Below are 22,691 nucleotides of genomic sequence, written 5' to 3' on the forward strand. Positions count from 1 at the left end.
AAGATTACATTATGTCATTAAATGGACTACGTACTTCAGTGGGGTCGAGGTGTTAGTACAGTATTGAAAGAAAGAAATGACGGTCGGATTCATGCTCATACTGAACATTTCCCTCGTAGGCCGGGTTTGAACACGGAGAAGGTAGTGTTAGCCCGCGAAGGAATGATCTAGCATAGCAAACATTACCGCCCTGGCCCCAATTTCTCGAAACTTCTTAAGTCTCTTATAACAGGATTAAGCTAAACTCACTATCTTTGTTTTTCAATAAGTTGCATTATATTTACTTCTTTAAAGCTGCACTCTCATAGATTGAACGTTTTGATAACTTTCTTATTTTTTGTCTTGGGACGAGCCAGTTTTTGCGACAATCCATGAAAACCAGTCATATAAGACTGCTGATTTTTTTTGATCGCACATTTTTATATTTAAGTTCAAAAAATGATGTTTATGCATTTTTCTTAAACCGTTAGTAACGGTTTAAGCCATATAACATTATTTTTTAAACGGAAATATGATTTTTGTCAGCAATTTTTTATCATTGATTTGCAGATATTTACGCAAAAATTTGCTCTTTCCAAAACAAAAAATTAAAAAGTTGTAAAAATGGTATATCTGTGAGAGTGCAGCTTTAAGAGTTTTTATACTTTAGATAGGAATTATCTGTATGTTAATTACATTCAACCATTTTTAATTAATCAAAATTCAATTAAAGTATGTGTTTTGGCTAATTGAAATAAGAAATTTGGGCCAGATGTTCAAAGAGCACATAGTTTACAAGGTTGCACACGATAACCCTATCGTCAAGGGAAAGAACCACTACGTATACCGTTAGCAGTCCGTTTAATAGTATAATGTAGTCTTGAAAGCGCCTGTCAAAATCGTAAAGCGTTTTGTGATACTGATAAAAACTTTACACGACTAAATTATTTATTTTTGCAGTTTCTGTTACATATTTCTTTGTTTTTCACCATATATGAGGTGTCATGCGAAAGAACACCTCTTTTAACGACCGGGTGACTATAAATCTCGGGTTTGACCCTAGCCGCAGTTTCAGTGAGACTGGGAAAAGCAAGTCTATCACCAGGGTATGTCGTTCATGTATTTTGTGCATATGTTTTGATATGTTTATATATGTATTCACCGCTGCAAGATTGTCATGGTAGGGATAGACACCTTCTTTGGCATAGGCCGAAATTTGGTAATTGGATAAAAGTGATTTTTTTCAAAGTTTTCTATTTTTGTTTTCCCAGACTTCACTCAAAAATTAAATTAAATCATTGTTTATGTTATGGGTTTAAATTTCCCATAAGTAAAAGGCCATGCCCCAAAATCACAAATGTCAATCTCAATCTCAACTCATTTCACCACATGAAAGGATAGTATGATACAAACTATTGAATGTTTTTAATACTTAAAAAACTTGTTTTCTCATAGAATATTAATATATTTGAATAATTGTTCAAAACATTGAGCTGTACTCAATCACATTTTGTTCTTAAGATTTATTTTCTTTGGAATTATAAGCAAAGTTTTTAATCAACATATTTTATTAGAGAATACGTTTTCAATAGGTGAACAAACTTACATGATTTTTAAGGTTGTATGCTATGTGGTTAAATTAACATTAATATTTTTGTGATATTAGGGCCAGGCCTCCTCTAAAAAAGCCCTGCATGGACATTTATAACCCCCATACATACTCATTTTCTATAATAACATATTTTAATTGTCATGTTTTGTGATAGCCTTGGTGTCCTCGTCAACATCATTGTTGTTGCAGACTGGGAACACTTCCAACCTTGGCCATAACTTATAAGTATTAAATATGTTAAAATGGAACTTAGTTCACATCATTGTAGAGACAAAACACTCACATGTGTAACAAGAGAATGACTAGGATTAATGAAAATTGCTTTGAAATGGATGAGGGATTTTTCTTTCATTTAAGGCTTATTATCCCTCATTCACTAACTTCAAAGTTGAGTTCTTAATATCACATATATATGATGCTATGAAGATACACATATAAATCGACACGTGTCCCTGTATTTCAGTTGTAGTCTGCGTTTGTCAGAGGACAGCGGTAAAATTACCAGCAGAGTTTCACGTGACAAAACACACACATGTGTAACAAGAGAATGACTACATAACTCTTACTCTAATAATTATTGAGTTATTCCCCTTTTCCACTGATAAAAGATGGCATCTGCATCCCTTAAACTTGTTTATACTTGGAACAATTTTTTCAGGGATTTTATTAAGTCATGAAAGTGACAGATTGTTTAATTTTAAATCCATAAAGTATGCCGATCATCCTTTTAGCTTGTTGGGTACATCAAGATATATACACTGTACACATGTAGCTAAAATGTTCCGTTGTGTTCAACTTTGAGTACACCAGCATGAAAAGAGAAATTTTATAGGTACAGCATTGTTAAAGGATGTATCATCTGTTGTTTCATCAACACTACTCAAAAGGATTACAACAGCATCCATTTAACTTTTAACCATTATGTATCTTATAGGCATGGCGAAGGTTATCTAGTCTCCAGAGGACTGTGATCCTGCTGCTGGTGTGTGTGGCATGCATGTGTGCAGTATACTACTCACCGGTGTTCCAGATGGAGGTAGGCAGACCACGTGCACAGACCAAAGACCATCCAATCGACATGCTGCCACCAGGTATGACAAGGATTTGTTCATACAATTCAACTTCTTAAAAAAAGCGATGATGGAATAGCGAAAGCATAGGTTATTATTGCAGTTGCAAAGGGTTGTCCACATTCATGTAATATATAAAAATACATCGGCATGTTAGTTTTGGTAGAAATGTAAAAAGTAATATCCTAATGTCGTCAAGAATGAAATGTTTCATTCATAAATTATATTCATATTCCTGGATGCTAATAAATCTCTGATATTCAGTGCGTATTAGTAATAATACCGGTAAGTTTTTTGGGGGCTACATGAGGACTGTGACATTTTCTGTTTAAGGTTGGAAGCCACCAGAAGCACCAAGGAATCCTGTAGTGATGAATTCAGGAAACAGAGATGAGGTGTGTATTATTTATACATTATATGATTCATTTTTTTTTTCAACACAAACAAGGGTCCTTTGTGTTCCTACATGATCATCGAATATTCTGTGAAAGTTTTGTTTTGCATACTGCAGTGCTCCAGCTAAACCTTTACAGCAGGGTGGGGCATCCTGCTGCCCATTTCCACCATCAACCTGCTACCTTTTACTACATCCTGCTGTGTCATTTTGTTTCACAGAGTCAATTTTCAGAAATAAGTATAAAATAATAAATATACGTAATTTTGACACTGAAGTAAATATACCAGCTAAGGTATTCATAACAAACTATTAGTATTGAAAGTACATGTAGTTGCAACACTAAGAATTGAACATTGGCCCTTGCAAGTGCCTAATTAAAGCTCATTCAATCCACATCAAAAGTGCCCTTTCTGGCCTTGCACCCTGCCCTTTTCAAATCCCGGCTGGAGCACTGTCATACTTTTGGGACAATCATTGTTTCTTTTTGTCTGAAGATAAAAGTTTCTTTCTATAAGACTCCATTCTTATCATATAATGTTTAAAATTGTGTAAGGTCTCTGCAATGATTTCAACTTAATTTCACTTGCTGTTAAATGAGTCTTTTACATTAATTACTGGTACTGAACAACAACTTTCACATACCCCTTCAAAATGAAAAAAGCAAAGATATTATATTGAAAACTGAGCTGATCAATAGAATAGGTTAAGGATTGTATAGAATTTCATGTACACAATGTCACAGTACCACTTGTATCTTATTCCTTCTGTACCAATGCAGGAAGAGGCTAAGGTGGTAGATTTCCCCCTGAAGGTTGACAAGGAGGAGAAACAGGAGCAAATTCACAACCCCATGGAGAACAAGCCAGCTGATAAGCCCCTTGCTGACCAGGTATGTGTAATCTTTAAATTAATAGGTAGAATTCACAGTTTCATTGCAAGTTTTCTTGTTAACATTTAGTGCATTTAAAGGTTAAAAAAGTTACCTAAATTCAGTCAAGAAATTAAGATGTTCTTGAAGGAGCTTGAATACAATTTTATTAATTTAATTATGAGATAAAACAGACAAGCCCAATGATATAAAAATATTACAAATTCCGGATTTTATTTGCAAACTTAGGCTTGATTTGCTGATTATTTCCTTAAATCAAGTGCTACATGTACATACAAGTTCAATCTAAGCATGTAGAATGAATGGTTTCAATGCATCACTGACCTATCTTCCATGGTTTCAATGCATCACTGACCTATCTTCCATGGTTTCAATGCATCACTGACCTATCTTCCATGGTTTCAATGCATCACTGACCTATCTTCCATGGTTTCAATGCATCACTGACCTATCTTCCATGGTTTCAATGCATCACTGACCTATCTTTCATGGTTTCAATGCATCACTGACCTATCTTTCATGGCTTCAATGCATCACTGACCTATCTTTCATGGCTTCAATGCATCACTGACCTATCTTCCATGGTTTCAATGCATCACTGACCTATCTTCCATGGTTTCAATGCATCACTGACCTATCTTCCATGGTTTCAATGCATCACTGACCTATCTTCCATGGTTTCAATGCATCACTGACCTATCTTCCATGGTTTCAATGCATCACTGACCTATCTTCCATGGTTTCAATGCATCACTGACCTATCTTCCATGGTTTCAATGCATCACTGACCTATCTTCCATGGTTTCAATGCATCACTGACCTATCTTCCATGGTTTCAATGCATCACTGACCTATCTTCCATGGTTTCAATGCATCACTGACCTATCTTTCATGGTTTCAATGCATCACTGACCTATCTTCCATGGTTTCAATGCATCACTGACCTATCTTCCATGGTTTCAATGCATCACTGACCTATCTTTCATGGTTTCAATGCATCACTGACCTATCTTCCATGGTTTCAATGCATCACTGACCTATCTTCCATGGTTTCAATGCATCACTGACCTATCTTCCATGGTTTCAATGCATCACTGACCTATCTTCCATGGTTTCAATGCATCACTGACCTATCTTCCATGGTTTCAATGCATCACTGACTTTTCTTGAGTAATCAAAAAGGTAAAAAAACAACAATGGAAAAGAATGCAGCTGATACACCTCTGGCTGACCAGGTGATATAATGCAGACAATGATCAACCTATGAAATAGGAATTTGATCTTGGGGCCTGTTTCATACATATCTTAGTCATAAAATGAAATAATCTTATATATTTATATTCATTATTTTGATATATATTTATAACAAAATAAACTAAAGCTGGTAACATTGCTGAGAAAACAAAAAGAATTACATGTAGCTGGTGTGGTTTGTGACATTGTATACAGTTTTTAAATTATTAAAGTTGCGACAGATCCTTCATTGAAATTTAAATGGGTCTATAAATGCAGCAAAGCCAAATTTACATGATTTTGTATTTTTGTGTTGTCCTTCACAAAGATTTTTTTCAGATAGTGATATTTGATACATTTAAAGCAATTTCAAGGCCTATTATTGATTCTAGAAAGTTTTTAAATCTGAAAACATGTTATAAAATGACAATTTATAAATAGTGTGTTTGGCGTAACCTACCGACTTACAAAAATAAAAAAAAATTGTAAGCCTTTTCAGTGTTCAAAATGTTTGTTTTGTTTCTCACAACGGAATAAAGGGGTTGTTGGAATTTTTTTTTAATAAACATACAAAAAACTACTGACATGTACACAACAAACATGTATATAATGGATCAAAGGTGATACTTTACGTTTTTTTACAGCAGGTGGAGGTGGACAAATCTAATGGACCAGGCCGGAGGTTCGAAGCTGTTGTGGAGTATGACTACTTCAATAGTGAGTGTACATGTATTAAAGTTGTATAAGCAGTGAGTTTACATGTATTAAAGTTGTATAAGCAGTGAGTTTACATGTATTAAAGTTGTTTAAGCAGTGAGTTTACATGTACCGTATTAAAGTTGTATAAGCAGTGAGTTTACATGTATTAAAGTTGTTTAAGCAGTGAGTTTACATGTATTGAAGTTGTATAAGCAGTGTCAGTTTACATGTTAATTTGTATAAGCATTGAGGAGTTCAAAGCTTATTAAAATTGTATAAGCATTGAGGAGTTCACGTGTATTTAATTGGTTATGCATTGAGGAGTTATTATCGGCTATTTCATTGGTCAGAAAATTCTATTGAATATTCAAGATTTTTGACATTTCCCTAGCCAATTTGCCCAGGGTATCATATAGGTTATGATATGCTGGGGTGCAAAGGATGTTGCTATACAGGCTAAATTCCATTAAGAATTTCAGAATGGCAGTGTTAACATCCTTGCTATCAGTTTAGGAAGTTTTTCTCTGAAATGTGGAGCTTTAAGTCACTCCACTATTTTTCCACTATTATGTTCAAAACTAAATAACTATAGCTTGCCTAATCCACAAATTTATGTTAAATTAATTCATTTTACCTTAAGGCTGATTGAAAATGTGACCATAAAAGTAACATTGACACCAAGTTTGGATATTTGAACTTCCATTAATCTTCACTTTTGGAAGTTTTCTCCAAGTTTTTGTACTTCCAATGACTCAATTTTTGGAAGTTTTGGCCCATTTTTAGGAAGTAATATACTTGAAAACTGACTTTTAATATATTAGCCCTGTGTTTAATTTTAGTACACATCCATTTTATTGCCAAAGGCAAAATTTATAAAAGGTAGCATCCTCATTTATGTCTCTCTTGTCAATAAACTGACCTAACCCTTCCTGTTTATGTGACATTATCTTTAAACATCTGTCCACTGGCCTATATTTTTTTCAGATATTTTATGTTTCTGGACCATAAACATTTGGGAAGTAAAACCAGAAAGTTTTAAAAAGTTATCTTGTAAAAATAACAGATTACACCACTTTTTAGCACTTATATCCAAATTCAAAGTTGAATTTAAAGAAAATTAACAATGTTTTAACTTAACAATGTATATTTATAACCATTTAATTTAATAAATTTACCGCTAGGAATCAATATGCATTCTATTCAAGTCAGTCACAGGAGAAGGCATTCTACAAGTTTTGTTGCCATGGAAACCATATGATATCTTGAACAATGCAATGTTCTACATAAAATTTCCTAATGAAGAAGTTAATTGGTGAAATAAATTCTAAAACTACCTCTTGTGATGACAGTATTCTCTTATCTGATATTGTTAGTGACCTTGCACCAAATACAGTTATTTTATTTCAATTGTTAGAATTGTGGTAAATGAAATATGATTTTTGTGCTGCAGTGTATTTTTTTTTACCTAAGACGAGGTCAGAATTGAGCTCTATTATACAATTCCAAAAAGAATTAAAAAATGCAGAAGTGGTAGCATAATAAACAAATCTAAGTAATTATATATTTTCACATCATTTTGTCTTTTGGCTATTGGAATTGCTTTGGTCAAATTGTTATAAAAGCCATCATTATTAGATAAATATTGACCAATCATTTAGCATTTTGGCTGACTTTATCAAAATTGAAGATTTAACCAGTTTTATACAATTAGCTACACAACTATAGTATTAAACAATGCAATACATTCTTTCCAGGTAATCGTCAGAACAATGCACAACAGAAAGCAATTATCGAGGCATTCAAGGAGTGCTGGGAAGCGTACAAAAAACACGCCTGGGGTCATGATGAGTTCCATCCTATATCTAAGAGGTTTTCTGAGTGGTTTGGTGTGGGATTGACCATCATCGACTCCATAGATACAGCCATTATCATGGGTCTGAAAGATGGTGAGTTTGATTGATAAAAAAATGTTAGGTTTTAGCTGGTCTTGTTTAGTGCAAGCTTTACCTTGTCCATTACCCCAAAACATATAGAAATATTCAAACAAGACATGGCGCACATGAGGCCAGAGACAATAACCACTGGCTTTAATTCTTGTCGAGTTATGCCCCTGGTTTTTGCTCCACGGCGCTCTCGTGATTTTCAGTCCTTACATACCAAATAGGCAAATACACCTAAATTAACGATGTAATATTATTGTATTCAAATAGGCAATTTCTCAGTTAACAATTGTTAGGTCCGCCCGGTTAGCTCAATCGGTAGAGCATTGGACTGTGAATCTGACAACCCGGGCTCGATTCCCGGGCGGACCAGGTCACTTCTGTTGTGATTGGTTATGAAATGCTTTCTGCGACCAATCACACTGTACCACTGCCCCTGGCATGTGCAGAAGTAGTCAGTTCCTTGCAGAAGGGAAGGCACCTAGTACTGGTTCTGCCCAGGATGGGTGTGCGGTGGTTGAACTGTCACTCTGGGACCCTTCAATGTGCTCACACCGGGACCCGGAGTATAAACTACTTACACCACCACCTAACAATTGTTAGTCACAAGGAGACCAATAATATAAATAATATATTAAGTGTATTGCATCAGCGTTTCATTTTGAAACCTTGACTTACATGGTTGATATTTCCTGATGAATTTGACATGATCATGAATCGCCCATATTATTATATGAATATAAAAGCCATGGAAAACAAATGCATATGGAAATGCAGTCATTATAAGTCAATTCTTTTGTTTTATGAATATATTAAAAAGTGACAATATTTTTCCTTTTTTGCAGAGTATGAGGAGGCCCGGGAGTTTGTAGCGAAGGACCTGTCACTGGACCGTGACCAGGACGTGAACTTGTTTGAGATCACAATCAGGGTCCTGGGAGGCATGCTGAGCTCATATCATCTCACTGGGGATAACCTCTTTAAGGAGAAGGCTGTATGTTGTTTTTTATATTATACAATCTGTCCTGGGGCTGTATTCAAAAACCAACTTCAATCTAACTTAAAGTTAATAATAGAATCCAAGTGTTTTGATTGGACTGTTAAATAAATAAACCAATGGACAAAATGGAATCACTGAGGCATTTCTAAGGATAAGGATAATTATTATATTGAATACAACTATATCGACTGATATCAAGTTTGATTAAAATAAGCATCTCTGGTAGGCATGCTGAGTGCCTACTATCTCACTGTGGATAACCTAATTGAGGAAAAAGCAATATGATAGTTGGTTTATCATATATAAAAGATAGGTTATAACTTATGATAATTATATATGTTTAATATCAATTGTTTGGAGGTATGCTGAGTTCTCATCATTTCCCTTGGGATTACCTCTTCAAAAATGTGGTAATATTATTTTCATTGAAATGTCAGGTTCATAAGAAGCTTGGTGAATGTTTATAACCATGTAGTGGACATGTACCGTGTGGAATTGTTTAAAAAAAGGTGATATTGTGTTGTTTTGTATTTAAAGCATATCTAGCCATTCTATGGCAAATTATTAAACAAATCTCTTTGAAAACAAACAGAATTGCAAAGGAACATACCACGTAAATAGAAAAACCTATGACTCAGTTGTTAAGTTTAAAATGATGCTTTAACTAGCGAAGTCAAATTGAAATTTCTTTCTAATTACAGAAAGAGCTGGGTGACCGGTTATTGCCATGTTTCAACTCCCCGTCCCGGGTGCCGTACTCGGACGTGAACCTGCGCTCTGGTGTGGCTCATGCACCGCGCTGGGGTCCGGACAGCAGCACCTCCGAGGTTACAACAATACAGCTTGAGTTCAGGGATCTGTCAGCTGTCACAGGCGATCCAAAATATAGAGTACGTTTAGATGTTAACATTTATGTGAAATCTGTCTTGTATTGGATAGTGGATAATGTTTGTAATTGGCAATATGCAGCTTTAAGTTTCCAAACCTCCAGGACAGCAAATTTAATCCATAGTTTTTAGAAACGAGACGAATTGTGGAAAAGATGACAAACAACCTTGTTAAGCTTAAGGCAAATAATGTCAATCTTATAGTGGATTGTCTGGTAATGTATGTTCATGATGTTTGTATTATATAGAAAATACATGTATATTTCAGTATATTACTATACAAATGTGTTGTAGCTTTATGTTCTTTTATCTAGCAAGGATATCTTTAGCACCAATATTTTCTACTCATCTGTATATTTAGGAAGCAGTAGACGAAGTATACAGCCACGTCCACAGCGAGCCCAAGAAAGACGGGCTGGTGCCAATCTTCATCAACGCCCAGACTGGAAAGCTGCGTAACTCTGCAACCATCAGTGTTGGGGCACGCGGAGACAGCTACTACGAATACCTGCTTAAACAGTGGCTTCAGACAGGCAAGACTGAGGACAAGTAAGCAGTTGGTTATTTTTCTTAGTGTTATAACAGCTTAAGATTGTACAATCCTTCTATTTTGCAGATCTTTTCTTGTCATTTGTAGTATTGTTACTATCTTAGATATTGCACATACTGTAAAATGCCTCTCTGGCATAGAGGTTAGGGCATACGCCTAAAGAGTAGGAGGTTAAAGATTCGCTGACCCAGTTTTATAATGCAAAGGGAATTAAGCCCTGTCTGGTGTTATTAATCAATTTCTGCATTTATGATCAAGCCAATCATGTATGTAAAATACTTGTATGTTTGCACTTCAATGTGCCGGTACACTTTAACAATCACCACTAAACTTTATTTAATGTAATCAAGGTGTGCATTACACTGTATAAAATAACAGAAGGGAGAACAATACACTTTAAGTGAAAAAGTTCTCTGTAGCTCTGTAGGACAATGAAACTAGCAGATTGTGCTTGACCCCTATCATCTCAATCAACATTTTTTGGTTGAAAAGGTTGACTAAGGACAAGGATCTCCACTATCAGGCTGAAGATAGCCCCTATTGTATTGGGGGTTAAAGGTCTATGCCACCGTTCAAAGGCCGTATTGTATTTGGGTCAAAGGTCAAGGTCACTATGAAAGGTTTTATGAATAACTTGATCCACACAATAACTGGAGAACATTTTGGCAAAAGATCATGTAACTCAATCAATAGGTTGCCCTAGCCCTACAGTTTTGGGGTCAGTAGGTCAAAGATCAAGTTTATAGTCATTTTTTTAAAAAATGTATGCCCTTGGAGAGGGGCGACACTATTATAAACAAACACTTATTTATTTTTCTATAAACAAGATGAAGGGTGGGGTATTGTAGTGATATAGGTGTCTGCCACTCCCTCAAGATGGGTGTGTTCTCCATAAGGGAAAACAAAAAAAATCAGTTTCAGAGTAGTGTCTAGTTTAAAAATTGTTCAAATTGTGTTGAAAAGGTACCAAAAAGAGCTAAGCCAATACTGACAAATATTTTTTAACAGCTTTAATATCAGGTCGGAGGCCTTGATTAGCAAAAAAGAAAACACCTCTTGCTTATGTTATTATTTTCACTTGTCAATAAATATATAACTGTGAAAAGCATCAGTAAGGTATGTATGTTTCCCTCACTTCAGGTACAAGTTTGACTACTTGGAGGCTGTGAACGGCATGAAGCAACACCTGTTCAAAAAGTCTGAGCCTTCCAAGCTCACATACCTTGGAGAACTGATTGGCGGGCGAAGCTTTGCTCCCAAAATGGTAAAATGTTAATTCAAATGGAACCATGGTTTAAAACATTGATTTTATCTCAGCAATTTTGGGCTTAACGTCAGCCCTATTGTCACTGCTGAAACAAATTTTTTCCCGAAAGTGAAACTTAAATTCCAAAGTTCTGTTTCAAAAAATAAATAAAAAAAATATTATCAAATTTTCACATTTCAAGCCATTTACTTAGAATAAAACTTTTATCAAATTCTTCTATATTCTTTGTCTATTTTTAAAGCATTTTTGTTTATTCTATGTTAAATTAGAATTCCTAATTTACGTCAAAATGACACTTTTTTTCTATATGGACCCATTCTAAAAATGATGTGGGGGGAGGAAGGCTGTCCATTCCCTACTGCCTTATGTAAATATACTTAGTGGTGGGGTAACTTAAGGATTGAATATTTTTGCCATATGAATTATTGGGCACCTTAGCACTTCTGAGGAAATTTGCAAAATAAGATTTAATCCTGTTCAATCAAATCCTTCAATCAAAAACAAATATAAATTTGTTAACATTATTTAAGGAGAAAATTCTGTCATCAGGTTTTAATTTTTGTGTTAAGGAATTGCAAACATTTGAAACCTTTGGCTAGGATGTTGTTCTCTATAGAAAATATGATGGCAATTTTAATATCAAATATCTGATGGTTATATGTGCATCTGTTACTTTAGTGTTGTTGTTGATGCTTGTTGATTTCGTGACATGGTCGCTTTGATCACTTCCTACAGTTCTTACTCTATTCCCGGTTTAAGAAATTTCCCATAGGTCCATTTCAAACAGCATTCCCTATTCAAATACCATATTTATTCAATTTCTTACACTTGTACCTATGTAAATTTCCAGGACCATCTTGTGTGCTTCATGGGCGGAACCCTCGCCCTGGGGCAGGCCAATGGGCTGCCAGACGATCATCTGGATCTGGGCTCAGAGCTCACACGCACATGCTATGAGATGTATGCCCGCATGCCCACCAAGCTGAGCCCGGAGATTGTTTACTTCAACCAGGCAGAGGGCGCTTCAGAAGACCTCATTGTGAAGGTTAGATATTTTTTATTAGGTTTTTATATTGTGAAAAAAGTTTGACATTAAGAGGGTGAATATTTATTGAGATTGTCTTTTTCAAAGAACTTGGTCTTAGGGCAAAGACTTTATCTTTGGCCAATACTCTTAAACTGTTTATAATCATAGAACTTGGTACCCATGCTGTCAGAGGCAATATGTACATGTATAGCAGTGCACATAGTTTGAATAATTATTGAGTTATGCCCATTGTTAACCAATAAAAAGAAAGAACATTGGTAATCACTCCTCATTGCTCTCGTTTATGTTAAAACTAACAAGCTGTTGCACACATGTAACACTTCTTATTGTTAACTTTAGAGTTTCAATGCCTTTGAAGCAGAATTTTACTGTATTCACTTTTATATTATGAAATATGATACAAATTTATGTTCTGTAGATGTTCCAAAGCATGAATATTGAAATTATCGAACTAAGAAAATGTATCATGTTCTCACATAGATTTCTTGAGGATAAGATTATAAGTGGAGTCTGGTGCTTTAGGTATCTCAGACCGTAAAACTTTGAATGAAAATTTTCAAATCTACCTAATATTTTGAATATTCCGTATTTTCAATCAGATTTTCATATGCCTTTATTATCTGGATCTTTTCCATGAATTTTTTTTATATATTTAATATCAAAATTTGATTAATTTTAAAAAATTTCACTAAGATACGTCATGAATATGGCCCCTAGTGTAACTTTAGAGCTTTTTCAAATAGCCTCACCTAATTATTCCCCCTTTCGAAGAAGAGGGGTATATTGCTTTGCACATGTCGGTCGGTATGTCTGTCGGTCTGTTGGTAGACCAAAGCTTGTCCGAGTGATAACTCAACAATCCCTCAATGTATAGTCATCAAACTTGACATGAAGGTTGGGCCTGACCAGTAGATGGCCCCTATTGATTATAGGAGTCATCGGGTTAAAGGTCAAGGTAACAGTGACCTTTAATGGTAAATGGATTTTAAAGCTTGTCCGAGTGATAACTCGAAAATGCCTGCACCCATGGCCCTCAAACTTGACTTGGGGTTTGGGCCTGACCAGTAGATGACCCCTATTGATTTTGGGGTTCGTCTGGCCACAGGTCAAGGTCACAGTGACCTTGAATGATAAAAGGTTGTCCGAGTGATAACTCGACAATGCCTGCACCCATGGCCCTCAAACATGATTAAAAACTGTACCTAGTATCCTCACACTTTTAATGGTCATAAACTTTAAATGCCTCAAAAGCAACCAATGTCAATTACAAATCAGCTGTCATTTCGGTCCATGCATATTTCATTCAATTGTCCAAGTATTCCTGACAACATAGCGCTCAGGGGGGGTGGGGGATAATGTTTGACAAACATCTCTTGTTTACACCAGTATTGGTTTCTTCCCGGAAAGTGGACTAAGCACAATTTTATAAGCTTTCATCTTCTGTCATAATCCAGCTACGAGAAATAAGTATAAAATTTTGTTTTCTACAGCCTCTCGATTCCCACAACCTTCTGAGACCAGAGACTGTGGAGAGCCTGTTTTACCTGTATAGAATCACCCAGGATGAAAAATATCGCGAGTGGGGCTGGAAAATATTCTTGGCATTCAAAAAGTATGCACGTGTCGAGGGGTTCGGATACTCTTCCATAAACAATGTGAAAAACGCCGGTGGGAATAATTACAGAGACAAATTAGAGAGCTTTTTCCTCGCAGAGACTTTGAAGTATTTATATTTATTGTTTAGTGACGATCCAGATTTAATTCCCCTGGACAAATTTGTGATAAACACTGAGGCCCATCCATTGCCTATATACTCGAAACCTTTCTCGAATTGATTATCCACCCCTGTTTAACAGGAGCATTGTGTGCTTGTACGTGTTGTGATGGGCTTTTTCATGTGAAATATCGGGAAAGCATATAGCTCATTCAAATTTGAATGTCGATTATAGCTTCGCTTTGGGCAGTATTCACGATAGTTTGTAAAACTTGTTTGTTATAGAGATATTAATGAAATATTTTAAAACGCCATCTCATCGTAAACACATAACTGAAGGTTTAGAAATTTACAGCAGTAGAAATAATCTTGAGCCCTTAACTGGGGCAATATGATAGTATATAAAATTTGGGGAGAATAGATTGTGCTAACCACTGCGCTAAGTGGACTGGTCCAAGGATTTCTATTGCTGATATTAATTTAAAAAATGACAGAAAATTCTCTATTTTGCCAAAGGCTTGAGTAACACCATTAAAAATTGAATTATTTTAGGCTTGCATTTACAATATTCTGCTCAATAAACAAGTTGTTGTTTGGTTTTTGTTCATAAAAGTAATTAAAATAACTCGATTTCGGCAAAGTTCTTAAATCTTGTTGCCAACTTGAAATCTGTGAGTCCTTTTAAAGCTTTAAAGTACTTTAATGTAAGAAGTTAGGCTCATTGGTCCAGAAGTCTTACGTCGATGACGTTTGTCACTATAAAATAAAAAAAAACCTCTTCTTTTGTTACACACCTTCATCACTGTGACTAAAATCAAATTTTTAATGTTTACTGCAAGTCATTCACAAAATCAACTACATAGTTGAAGTTCCCTATCAGAAACCTTGGCATTGGCTTTTGAAGTAATTTATTATTTGCAGGCTTTGTGCTTAATGTAACTTGATATTACAGCATTCTTGTGCTATGCCTTCATACTGTGTATTACCAGCATTACTTGAGCGCCAAAAGAAACTCTGTCACTTTCTGATATTGTCACTTCAATGTTGTACTTGTTAGTTTGTCTGTAAATTGAAGAGAAAAAGTCTGGATATTGTGATAACTTGGTGTTGTCGGGGGCGACCTCATGATTTGTTATTAACCTTGGCCTTGACTAAATAATGTTCAAAAAATTCAATTGAAACTTGATACAAAATAATGCTGATAGAGACAATATGCTCATGTATAGCAAGATGCATAACTCTAGCTTTAATTAATATTGAGTTATGACTATTGTTTGACTGAAAAATTACATTCGAGCGTTGGCATTCACTCCATGGTGTTCTTGTTTTTGTGTGCTGTCACCCTTTGAGCCAGTTATGCATGGTTTACAATGTGACTGATCCCATTATTTAATCCTTTAAAGCTGCATTCTCACAGATAAACCGGGTTTTTTTTTGTCTTAGAAAGAGCAAATGTTTGCGTAAATATCTGCAAACCGATGATAAAAGATTGCTGTCAAAAGATCAGATCGCAGATTTTCATATTTCCTTTCGAAAAATTAATGTTTTATGTTTTAAACCATTATTAAAGGTTTAAGAAAAATACATACACCATCAATTTTTGAACTTAAATATAAAAATCTAATTTTTTGTCAGCAGTCTTATATAACTGGTTTCAATGCATTTTCGCAAAAAATTGGTTCGTTCCAAGACAAGAGTTCAATCTGTGAGAGTGCAGCTTTAAAAGCAAGATGAAATCAGATCATTCCCTAGGTTTTAAATTCACAATCTTGTCGATAATCGCAAGAACTTGCAAAATTTGCGAAATTGCAAAAACTTTTACTTGGCAAAATAAAAACCATCCTCAGTCTGTTGGAGTATTTAATGCTTTTACATTTGTAGAAGGTACAGGGCACAACGGGGTCACAGGGGGCAGAAGCGAATTATTTTAATCTTATATACTATGTATAAATATATATTCTGTGCATACAGTAAAATAGGCTAAGATTAAATAAAAATAGTTTGTTTCTGCTCCCTGTGAACGGGGTGATTGAATTACAGCTACTGAAAATGGGCTGCTTTGTTACATTGTAAATTGTTAAAAATAGTTAAATCAACTAGGTTCAAACTCTTTTAAAATGAGACCAACGTTTTTCTATATTTTGTCCAATTTATAAAATATTAATTTGTAATAGATTTTTTCCTCTGACGTCAGGTATATAATTTTGTATCTAGGGCATTATGACTTGTTTTTGTTTTTTTATAAAGTTATATATATATATATGTGTATCTCAGAGGTTTGAGTTGTTCTGTAATAACACAAGACTTATAAGTTCAAAATTGTTCTATAATAGCATAAGAGATTTCTAAATATGAAATTGTTCTATAAAAGCACAAGACATTTCTAAGGATGAAATTGTTCTATAAAAGCACAAGACATTTGTAACGGTGAAATTGTTATATAATAGCACAATACATTTGTAGCAGTGAAATTGTTATATAATAGCACAAGACATTTGTAACGGTGAAATTGTTATATAATAGCACAAGACATTTGTAACGGTGAAATTGTTATATAATAGCACAAGACATTTGTAACGGTGAAATTGTTATATAATAGCACAAGACATTTGTAACGGTGAAATTGTTATATAATAGCACAAGACATTTGTAACGGTGAAATTGTTATATAATAGCACAAGACATTTGTAACGGTGAAATTGTTATATAATAGCACAAGACATTTGTAACGGTGAAATTGTTATATAATAGCACAAGACATTTGTAACGGTGAAATTGTTATATAATAGCACAAGACATTTGTAACGGTGAAATTGTTATATAATAGTACAAGAGATTTCTAAGGATAAAGTTGTTCTAAAGAAGCACAAGAGATTTCTAAGTTTGAAATTGTTCTATAAAAGCACAAGAGATTTCTAAGGATCAAATTGTTCTATAAAAGCACAAGAGATTTCTGAGGATCAAATTGTTCTATAAAAGCACAAGAGATTTCTGAGGATCAAATTGTTCTATAAAAGCACAAGAGATTTCTGAGGATCAAATTGTTCTATAAAAGCACAAGAGATTTCTGAGGATCAAATTGTTCTATAAAAGCACAAGAGATTTCTGAGGATCAAATTGTTCTATAAAAGCACAAGACATTTCTGAGGATCAAATTTTTCTATAAAAGCACAAGACATTTCTAAGGATCAAATTTTTCATTTCTAAGGATCAAATTGTTCTATAAAAGCACAAGACATTTCTAAGGATGAAATTGTTCTATAAAAACACAAGACATTTCTAAGGATGAAATTATAATACAATAAAAAAGTCAGAGTTTGAAATTGTTCTTTGATATCACATCATGTTTCTTAGTTTGATTTTTTTTCTATAATAACATCAGACATTTGGAAGATGGAAATAATTCTATAAAAGCACATCTTGTCTCCTGGTTTAAAATTGTTCTATAATAACACATCTTTTTTCTTAGTTCAAAAACGTTCTGTAATAATCCAAGATGTTTCAATATTAACCTATTATATCTGGACTCCTGATGATGCCTTTCTCTCTGTGATATTGTTAATGCTGATGGTTGAAATATAATTGTCAATATATATTGTGTTTTATGATGTAATTTTATTGTTATTTAAGTAGTTTAGGTTTTATTTTTTTAGCTAATGATGAAAAATGTTTTTGTTTAGTTCATAAAAATCTTTTCATTCTAACATTTTGAAAACAGAAACTAACGAAAGCATTTAGTTTTTTAATTTTCAATCTGAGAAAGTTTTTAAGTTTTTATTAACTCTTTTGCTTGTTGAAGGCAATGTTCAGTTATGGTGAATTAAAAAGGGCGATAAAAGGAAATAGAAAATAAAAATACTGTCATTACCACGATCAACATAACGTTACGTACCATCTGGGAGAAAATGGAATAATTTTTGAGTAAATTGTATTTTAGGGAGTTATAAAAATAAATTAGTTTTATGGTAAAGTGTATTTTCTGGGAGATACAAAAATGGAATAATTTTGGTGATGTGTTGTGAAGTTTGAAACCATAGCCTATTATGTATTCAAAAATAAAAATATTTACTATTTTTGCTTTGAAGATACAAAAGGTTGCCTTTGTTGTCACCAAAAGCAAGTAGCATTTGAAGTCAGATGGGGTGCCACACCGAGCTTTTAACAATTATTTTTTTTAGAAATATCAATTATTATCTGGAAGGTCAATTTACCAAACTGTCTTGCAAACTATTGTACAGTTGTGAAGATTGTTTCTGCACAGCCATTTGCATTAAAAAGAGTAGGAAGTACCTTGAAATAAAATATAAATGAGTTCGCCAAAATTTTGGTGGAGGCCCCTTAACCCTGCTTTGGGCTTGATCCCTTTCTACTCAGACAGGCAGCTGCCTATCAGCTTTAGAACACCTGCATTATTATGATGGTTTTGCATTTAACTGCATTGTTTTAGTTTTTCTTATTTGTCACAGAAATGTTTATTTGTACATTATATCTCCACTCACACACCCCTATATAGATAACTAAGGCCTAAAAATATAATTTGTTGGTTTCTGGTTTCATGCCCAAAAAATAACATGGTAGGTAGGTCGGAAAATCCTTTAGGTGAATAGTTTTTATTATCGGTAGCCTTTTTTTTTGTTATATTTTTTACCCCAAAACTATGGATTTAATGCTTTAAAACATTGATACACTCAAAAACACTTCATTTTTAACTTTAAATAGATTAAATTAAAAAAAATAAAAAAAAATATATTTCTCAAGGCAAATAAAAATGTCTAGGCTCGGGGCAAAAAATAGGAAAGGCTAGAAACAAACACCTTTGATTTATTTTAGGCCTAAATCATTAATATTTCACATTATTTTATCTTTTTGTAGAATATTTTTGTTCTAACTCATGATTTTGTTAGTCATGCAGAGGTAAAATGGAACAAGATTCTTGGATAGGCCTAAGGTTGTATAAAATTGAAACTGATGAATATCAGCAGTTCTAAAGGTCAGGATAAATCCCTGAATCAGGAATGAGTACTTTTAACTTCATACTATTGTAAAGTTTGTAGTTTTTTGCCAAGACGTTATAATGCATCAAAAACAGTAGAAATTTCCTTCAAATGCAGTAAAGGACAATTTCAATTATACTCATACAGAACCCAGCTATGTTTCATGATTGACAATCATCGGCTGTTAGACATGACATGTACACTGTCACATTTCAACCAGTGTGACATTTACATCATGTATGGTTATACTTAATTAGTGTTTGAATTTCATTAAAATATTCATTACTTTGTGTGTAGATTTTTTTATTTCATTAACAGAGTCGTTGAAAGCTAATTGGATCTATTGGCTATTTAAACTGTTTTAAACAGAATGACTCTCAAATTTATGCCTCTATTATTTTAAAACTTGTATCTTCTAAAATGGCATCTTTTTCAGTAAATATGGTTTAAAATCTGAGCTCTTAGTTGTGTGATTAATAATCCTTTTACTATTAAATCTAGCAAACATTTTTTCAAATTCCATTGTTCACATTCTTGTACACCAGAGTGGTGATTCCATGCGTACAACATTTTGGATTATCATTGTCAAACTTCTGATAAATATGAATGAAATAAAATAAATCAAAGACAGCAATTGGTAGACATTAAGTCTACAATCATGCAAATAAGATGATTAAAATAAATTCAGTCCCTTTTCATTAGAAAAGGTTTTAAACTTGTAATTAAATTATTTATTTTTTTCGAATGTTTATAGTTCATAGTTTCAGGTTGTACTTGAAGAAAAGTCAATGATTGTATGATTATGCTCAAATACTAGTCACTGATATTAACTTGTTTATGTGTATTTGTTGGTATATTGTGAATTGCCACAACAAGAAAAGGGACTTAAAGTAATAACTATATTTTTTCATTTTTAGTTAAAGCTACACTCTCAAAGATTGGATGTTTTGACTTTTTATTTTTTGTCTTAGAAGGAGCAAATTTTGTGAAAATGCATGGAAACCAGTGATATAAAATTGCTGACAAAAGATCAGATCGCAGGTTTTCATATTTATGTTAAAAAATTGATATTTTATGCATATTTTAAGCGACAGTAATGCTTTTAACCATAAAACATTAAGTTTCAAACGTAAATATGAAAAACTGTGATATGATCCTTAATCAGCAGTCTTATATCACAGGTTTTCACATATTTACGCTAAAATTGGCTCATTCCAAGACAAAAAATAAAAGTTGTTAAAAACGGTAAATGTGTGAGCTTTAATGATCTCATATCAAATAATTATTATGTTATCATAAAAAAGAAGCTTAAATTTCCTTGAAAGTACCATGAACCTTAAAAACATGTCCAATCATGGGTGCTGCCATTCTATATTTAGAAGCAAATGACAATGATGTCATATTTCCTACATGTCCATCATTCTATATTTAGTATCAGTTGACTATGATGTCATATTACCTACATGTCCACATGGTTGCTGCCATTCTATTTTTAATATCAGTTGACTATAATGTCACATTTCCTGTTTGTATCCTGATTATTGATACAACTATTTCTGCTTGTGACTGTTCTTGTGAAACAGCGATATACTGAGATTATTATTATAGGTTACAGGGTTATATGGGGCAAAGGAAACCGTATCTTTGTTCTTACCCGAATATGGTTTCCTGTGCCCCTTATATTTCTTATCGGGTTACCTTATTCCTGAAGACTTCATGTCGATGACCTGTTTAAAGAAATATGTTTCATTTATTCATCAAAATCCGAAAAAGACACCTTTTTGGTACAATATAAAGATCAGTGACCCTATCTGGAATTAAATAGGGTCAACGGATGACCAGTCCTTGACCAATGGCGATGGTTGCGTCATTTATGTTGGAAGCGTGATTATAGGAAATTATAAGCTTGTACAGGGGAGGGTTACATAGACGGAGGCTACTACACATCTCTCTGTAAGAGCCCTATTTATGTAAATTAACATACTGAATCAGAAAAGTGCTATCTGGTTAAAAAATAGAAAAAAGTTAATTGATTAAAAAAGAGACACTAAATTGAAATAACCCTGTCCAAAATGCAGCAAAATTCTAGGTGGTGCTGTAATGCTAACTTAGCATTACATGGACTTTGGTTGTAGAGCAATAAATAATAATCAGTGAATAAAGTAACCCACTTAGAACCAAACAGCTAGTATATATCACATCTTCTCATTTATTTAATTCATTATGAGACATTGTGTTTCATGTGCAGTCTTAGCTTCTAATGTTCATTGCTCAGTAGTCAAATTTTCAGTTAGAGAAAAAGTACCTTTCTAAGGAAGAAGTTTGGTTTTACAGTTGTAAGTTATTGTCTTTAGTCCAGTGTTTTATTTGTGAAAACACAGTGGCAGTTTCTCTGTATTTGAAAAAAACAATGAGAACCCTGTATATAATATTCCAAAGGTTGGAAAAGTTCTACATGTACGGCTATGACTGTTATATAATGGTAAATATGAAATAATTATTATATAATTTTGCAATATATACAAAATAGTATAATGCATTTCTTTTTCTTTTTTAAACGTCTATGTACAATGTACTAGTTTATAGATTGTGCAAAGATGTGCAGTTTCTGTATGTTGTGTTTTCATTCCAGTTAGAGATGTATTAGCATTAAAATGTATATCTGGGTTATGTTATTGTAGGTTTGTGTGAACAATTAAGGAACTGTTAGAAATGGATTCTTTTGTCATTTTGTTATATGTTTGAACATGATCATGATAGGAATAAATGCATTACTGAACTAGTGTGTAGAATAAAATTGTTGAAAATGAACTTTTTTCTAAACTCTACATTTGGATCCACACCCCTACCTCCCCCCACACAATGCCCTTTCTGAGAGGCATAAGGTACTGTTTTTATGCCCCCAAAGGTGGGCATATTAAAATCAGACCGTCCGTCCGTCGGTGCATCAAGCTCAACTTTTCGTGTCCGGGCTGTAACTTTCTCATGTATAGGCGGATTTTAAAATAACTTGCCACATGTGTTTGATATACCAAGAGGACATGTCACGTGCAAGACCCGTGTTTCTACCACTAAGGTCAAGGTCAATTTTCTTCCCTTTTTTATGTACTGACATAAATGTTCAAAGGTCTATGTCACATTCGGGGGCATTCATCACATACTATGACAGCTCTTGATTTTAAATGGTACATACTTTGGCAGTTAAGAGGATTGCCATGATGTTCTTGGTAAGGAATTAAACGCATAAGGTGTCCGTGAAAGCTCTGCATGTATATCTATTGTCAATGAACCATTTAGTGTTCATATTCTAATGTTCATACATGTTTGATATTCCAGCCATATTGGTTCAAGGTCATGGTCATGTCTTGAGGTCACTACCCTACTGGTTAATGAGGTCATATGAAATCCCTTA

The 22,691-nt window shown here is 33.8% G+C and overlaps 1 protein-coding gene across 1 annotated transcript; it reads left to right on the plus strand.

Moving 5' to 3' along the window:
• The first annotated feature begins 893 nt into the window (after positions 1 to 893).
• Positions 894 to 22,090, plus strand: LOC128224092 (endoplasmic reticulum mannosyl-oligosaccharide 1,2-alpha-mannosidase-like). The gene is made up of 12 exons (XM_052933748.1): positions 894 to 1,085; positions 2,526 to 2,682; positions 2,995 to 3,056; positions 3,837 to 3,947; positions 5,825 to 5,897; positions 7,634 to 7,825; positions 8,665 to 8,813; positions 9,521 to 9,709; positions 10,068 to 10,255; positions 11,397 to 11,520; positions 12,374 to 12,568; positions 14,062 to 22,090. Exons 1-12 carry the CDS (start codon positions 984 to 986, stop codon positions 14,404 to 14,406), a joined length of 1,887 nt encoding a protein of 628 aa, XP_052789708.1. The 5' UTR covers positions 894 to 983; the 3' UTR covers positions 14,407 to 22,090.
• The last annotated feature ends 601 nt before the right edge of the window (positions 22,091 to 22,691 follow it).

The sequence above is a fragment of the Mya arenaria genome, chromosome 17 (assembly GCF_026914265.1).
Source record: "Mya arenaria isolate MELC-2E11 chromosome 17, ASM2691426v1".
Classification (NCBI taxonomy): Eukaryota; Metazoa; Mollusca; class Bivalvia; order Myida; family Myidae; genus Mya; species Mya arenaria.

Bases quoted from the DNA above. Each gene is read 5' to 3' on its own strand.
- LOC128224092 (XM_052933748.1), top strand. From the start codon at position 984: ATGCGAAAGAACACCTCTTTTAACGACCGGGTGACTATAAATCTCGGG. The intron at 2,683-2,994 runs GTATGACAAGGA...TTTCTGTTTAAG, and splicing joins AATCGACATGCTGCCACCAG to GTTGGAAGCCACCAGAAGCA. The intron at 3,948-5,824 runs GTATGTGTAATC...GTTTTTTTACAG, and splicing joins ATAAGCCCCTTGCTGACCAG to CAGGTGGAGGTGGACAAATC.